We start from the raw sequence: 6,000 nt of genomic DNA on the forward strand, positions 1-6,000 counted from the left end.
CAAAATTAAGCATAAAGGAGGACCTGTTTGTTTGTTAACCGCTCAACACAGAATAGCCACATATGCGCACTTCCTCAGAAATCATTTGGAGAAAATATCCTTTCTATTTTATTCAGCTATGTTCAATTGTATTCTTCATGCTATTAAATAATATCAAATAATGCCACCGAATTCTAAGCAAATCTTGTCTGCTAAATGAACTAGTGTAGCCCACAGCCATATGGCATAGCCAGATTAGGGCCTAACATAAGGATAACTCGGGATTTGCTATTCTGTTATTCTGAAATAGACCACATTTTCTTCATATCATGTTTCTTTTGAACTGTCAAAAATAAATAATGGATTTATTGTGAATGGTGTAGGCTTTTTAAAATGTAGATGTTCCAAAGGTCTGCATCAGTGGCTAAATGTATTTATGTTAATTAACAGTCAATTACCACGAGGCCGGCAGTTATTTGCTTGACAATCACCGGTTGACCAAATTTCATGACCCCCACAGCCCTAGGTAGATTACACAATAACTTCTCTACATTGTAATACTTTACATTATTTAAACATCCCCACTGGGCACACACTGGTTAAATTAACGTTGTTTCCACATAATTTTAATGAAATGACGTTGAACCAATGTGGAATAGACATTGAATTGACGTCTGTGCCCAGTGGGTCTCCTCTACCAGTAATCTGTCATTTTCACAACTGAGTCCAATATAATTCTCTCTATTTAATTTAATCCTATCACAAATGTTTGAATAGGGAATTCGCTCTAGCGCGCTACTCACCCAAGTGCTTTCAGTGCAGAAAAAGAACAATAAAACTCTTCTATCTGTGTTTGTCAGGATCCTGGAACTGCAGGAGAAAGGGGACCTGGACATCCTGAAGCAGAAGTGGTGGCCCAGGAAGGGCCGCTGTGACCTGGACAGCCACTCAGAGGCCCAGCCAGAGGGCAGGGCTCTGAGGCTCCACAGCTTCGCTGGGGTGTTCTGCATCCTGGCAGCAGGGCTGCTGCTGGCCTGCCTGGTGGCCGCACTAGAGACCTGGTGGAGCAGCAACCGTTGCCGGCGAGAGCAGCCCAAAGAGGTGACCGAGAAAGCAGCCCCAACCCAGGGCCCAGACCCACTGCGGCCCCTCCCCAGGCCCAGGCCAAGACCCAGACCCCCGGGTCCCCCGGTCCTGCCCAGAGATGCCACTGCCACACTCTACTTTATGGATCCAGGCACAGACACCAGCCCCGATTTAGTAGAGCTCCAGTACACACAGTTATAGGTGTGCCCTAACAATAGTCCAAATTGATGTGATCGTTTCATCTTGTCTTTGGGTGGGAGAGAAGTCAGTTTGGGTGGTTTGTTTGAAGCTCTTCCTCTCTCCATTTTTTTGTATTTCAAAAGAGCCTTGGAGGGATTATTCAGAAACATAAACATGCAATTAATTGCTTGTTTTTGCTTGTTTCTGCTGAAAAGTGAGAATTCATTATCATCATCATTTTCATGGATGGCAATAATGATAACAGCAAAAAATATGAATAATGACAACAATTATGTTGGTCAACTGATTCAACAACGTTGTACTTCTGGGTAGCTATGTGCTGCCTCAGTCGTGCAAACGCTCCCTTTAGCTCATCCATTCAAGTCTTACTGCTTTCAAATACCTTTATCAAAGCACCTGCAAGAGACTGAACAGCCTCTGTGAATATGGTGTCCAGAGATCAAAGGCTTGACATGGATCCCTAAACTAAAGTGTGAGCAAACAAGATGCTAGCTTTGACCTGTCTGTTTGATTGGACGATACAATAATGCAAAAAGAGAACATTAAAAAAAGCACTTCATGTAAGAATATTGTCATGATTACTACATATTATTAATGGAGCATTAGATTAAAGAGTGATGACCTAAACGGTCCCACTTTATTTGAAGTGCATCATATGAAGGCTTCACAAAGCATTCATATAGGCTTTATAAGCACTACTACATAAATGGGTCACAAATAATTTATAACTGTATTTAATGCTCTATACAGGATTTATAAATGTGAACAAATAAATGGATGGTTATGTCACACAGTTATGCCACATTATGAATCTTTATAGAGCATTGTAATGTAGCATGGCCTATTTAATAAGAAGGTCACATTCATGATCCCTGAGCGAGAGTTAAAAAATGAGGCTCTACGTTTGAAATGTATCACTGCAGTTGTTTAGTAAAGCAATATACTTACCTTGGCATCAAAGTGTGAGTGTTCAGTCATTACAAGCTTGATACACTGTATGTAGTGCTTTATGAAGCCTTCATAAGATGCACTTCAAATAAAACGGGACTTCTAAACATTACCCATTTAATGTCCGATAGTGTAATACTCCATTATAAATTTGCAATTGGATGTCATAACCTATCATGACCTTCAATGACAGGTGTTCTTTCAGTCTTATGACAGCGACAGCATATGCAGGCAATATGACAACAATTTGCAGTACATTGTGCCCCGGTACATAATAATCCCTGGTAATTCTACTGAGTGACGTCTTATTGCAATTATATGTCAATGTCCGGATACACAGCCATGCTGGTTATTTACGTACTGTATGATTGTCTGTGATCCTGTGCAGGTCACTAAGGACTACAGTCTGGAAAGGGTTTCTGGTCCATTGACATATAATGATATTACAAGTGCTTCACCGGAAGGCAGGCGTGACATGTGGACAGACAGAGAGAGAGACTGGGAGGAGGCAGAGACTTTTGACACAGGTCAGGAGAGACCTGAGATATACGGGGCACTGTATGGGGTTGGGGAAGTGGGGGGTCAGATAGGGTTGGGTGGGGCATGGGCGATGGATAGGAGTAGATATGTATCGCTTCACCAGTCATCTCACTCCATGGTCTCTCCTGTTGTTTGGTGTTTCGTCTTTGTGCTATGATTTAAACATCATGAGAAATGTTGGAACAATGAGAGGAAGGAGAAGCAGCCAAGAAGCCATATGTTTGGCTGTGTTTTCCTGTGCAGTAGATTTTTCTGCAGAATCTATTACCCATAACATTTCTTTTGGCACTTGTGGCTGCTTCTCACCCCCAAATTGCAACTTTCGGAGTATTGAATGACAAAAAATACAGTCAGACTTTCAACAAATGATTTATTGAAATTATTGAAAGTCCTTGTCTCCTACGTTTTGTCTATCTTGTCCCATAAAGTGTGATGCATTGACATTGTACAGTATGACCATCTGAACCAGTCATTTTATAAGGATGCTTTTCATGCAGTAGTGTGCTGCATAGATACATGCATTTCAAGAAAGGCTTCTACTGGAGGAGACATGTTTAGAAATTACACATTAAATCATTTGGTTTTATGTTGTACCATTACGCCTTGATTTTGCAGCTTAGCTTGTGGTTGTAGCAGAGTGTTGACGTGGGTTTGACGTTAGTGTTCCTTGAATAATATGGATTTGAAGTCATTCAACATTCAAGTTCTATATTATTCAAATTGGAAATGTAGTGTCAACAATGTGGATAATTAACCATGTTGTTAAATCAAACAATTTCTGATCACAGCTTCTTTCTTTCTCAAACCCCTCTCACTTTTCACTTTTCTTGCACTTTTCATCCCTTACAACCTATGTCTCTGTGTATCTCTCTCCCTCTTTTCCTCTCCCTCTCCCTCTCTCTCTCTCTCTCTCTCTCTCTCTCTCTCCCTCTCCCTCTGTCCCTCTCTCTAGGACAAAGAGGTGAATCTAGAGCAGGTCCACCAGCGTTTGAACAGCCTCCTGGACGAGGACATGGCGCACAAGCAGCTGCCGGGCCAATCTATCGAGATCTCTGCCCTGGACATCGGCAGCATGCAGCCCAGCCAGTCCCTGGAAGGCCTGCCTTCACGGGACCACTACCCAGGCCACCACAGGGGGTCGCTCTCTGTGACCACCTTCCTCCAGGAGGGACATGGGGCAGGAAGGACACTCGGCAGGGGCACTGGCAGAACCCTCCCCCTACCCCTCAGCAGCGCCACCATGCCCTCTATCCGGTGCAAACACAGGGCGCCCAACGGGGGGCTCTTCCGACAGAGCCCAGTCAAGACGCCAATGTCATACCAGTCAGTGCCTGGAGGACCCATTCCAGAAGCCATTGATGGAAACCACGGGACTTCCATCTGAGCACTCAGCCTCAGCCCAATCACAGACACTTAAACCCCATTTATATCTGGTTCTAACATGCATTCTTTGTCCTGATGCTGTCCACATTCTGATTGTGCCTACATTTTTAGACAGGTGTAGATTATTAAAAGACAGATTGTGATCTGATCGTGATCTGGATATCTTACAAATGTAAACAGATCTGGACAGTGTCTTAGAATAAAAAAAATATATATTTTGAAAGAATATCTGACATATAATTTGCTTACGTGGAGGGACCAGGAAGTCTGGTCACAATGCAGACACAGTGGATGGATAAGAGACACATTTTAACACCATGTGTAGATGCATGTCTGAAAATGTGGGTCCAATCAGAATGTGGACAAGATCAGGACACAGGACGCATGTTAGAACCAGGTATTAATGGGGCTTCAGGTTCGGCTGTGGTGAGCTATACAGAGTGAATGGTGAGAGGGAGTGTAAATATGGATGGCAAGAAAATGTGTTTTTTTACCGCTGAAGAAATATGGAGGAAAACAACTTGTGGAAAATGACTTCCATGTACATATTTGTAATTATGGACATCAAGAGGTGAGGCAAAAATAAAAAATAAAAAAAGTGTATTTTGAATATTCTCAATTTTTTTAAGTTGAGTTTAAAAAACAGATACAAAAGTATTAAAACATGACTGTTTGAATGGATTTGTAAATTTTGTTCTAAATTAATAAAGGTGATAATTCCTTGTGGTTGTTTTCTAAGTGCCAAGTTCAAAGATGTTTTCTTTCAAATGAACATTACATGAATGTACCCAATTTATGAAAAGACACTAACTTCACACTTCAAAGACAGTGGAAAGAGTTGATTTGTTTAGTATGAAAACAATAAAAAATCATGATAAAGTTCAAACTGTGTAGGCTACTTTGAGCCGTGTTAAGGCATGTTGTTTTTTGTAAAATCATAATTTATGAATTTGTTTATATATGTATGAGTGACTGGCCATGTCTGAATACTCATACTTGCATTCTATATAGTAAACATTTTAGGTAGGCCTATGTGAAAATATTACGTTTTATAGTATATTACAGGCATAGTAAATACATTTTTCCTCAATAAAGTAGCTATCGCCACCTGACTGTCAGAAGGGGGGAAGGAGAAAAGTAGTTGAGTGTCATCTGCATAGAAATTATAGGAAAGACCATGTGAGGACATGACAGAGACGAGTGACTTGGTGTATAGAGAGAAGAGTGGAGGGCCTATAACCGAGCCCTGGGGGAACCCAGTAGTGGGAGTATGTGGTGCGGACACAGATCCTTTCCAGTTCACCTGGTAGGAGCGGCCTGCCAGGTAGGATGCAATTCAAGAGTGTGCAGAGCCTGAGACGCCCAGCCCTGAGAGGGTGGAGAGGAGGATCTGATAGAGCCTGAGACGCCCAGCCCTGAGAGGGTGGAGAGGATCTGATAGAGCCTGAGACGCCCAGCCCTGAGAGGGTGGGAGAGGATCTGATAGAGCCTGAGACGCCCAGCCCTGAGAGGGTGGAGAGGAGGATCTGATGGTTCATGGTGTTGAAGGCAGTGGATAGATCTAGGAGGAAGAGAATAGAGGAGACAGAGTCAGCTTTGGCAGTGTGGAGAGCATCCGTGACACAGAGAAGAGCAGTCTTGTTTGAGTGACCCATCTTGAAGCCTGGCTTGTTAGGGTCAAGAAGATCATTCTGAGAGAGATAATTAGAGAGTTGATCAGAGACAGCACACTCAAGTGTTTTGGAAAGACAAGAAAGAAGGGACACGGGTCTATAGTTTTTGAAGTCAGATGAGTCGAGTGTTGATTTCTTGAGGAGGGAAGTGACTCTGGCCGTTTTGAAGACAGAGGGGACGCAGCCAGCG

General features: G+C 42.6%; 1 protein-coding gene across 1 annotated transcript in view; it reads left to right on the plus strand.

Annotated features, from left to right (window-relative positions):
• LOC106577051 (glutamate receptor ionotropic, delta-1) overlaps positions 1 to 4,875 on the plus strand; it is a 354,069-nt gene extending 349,194 nt beyond the window's left edge. Inside the window, exons 15-16 of the mRNA XM_014154750.3 lie at positions 840 to 1,080; positions 3,707 to 4,875. Of these exons, the coding sequence (XP_014010225.1) occupies positions 840 to 1,080; positions 3,707 to 4,138 (673 nt within the window). The 3' untranslated portion in view covers positions 4,139 to 4,875. The remainder of the gene's footprint in view (positions 1 to 839; positions 1,081 to 3,706) is intronic.
• The last annotated feature ends 1,125 nt before the right edge of the window (positions 4,876 to 6,000 follow it).

This window comes from Salmo salar, chromosome 18, assembly GCF_965601325.2.
Source record: "Salmo salar chromosome 18, fSalSal1, whole genome shotgun sequence".
Classification (NCBI taxonomy): domain Eukaryota; kingdom Metazoa; phylum Chordata; class Actinopteri; order Salmoniformes; family Salmonidae; genus Salmo; species Salmo salar.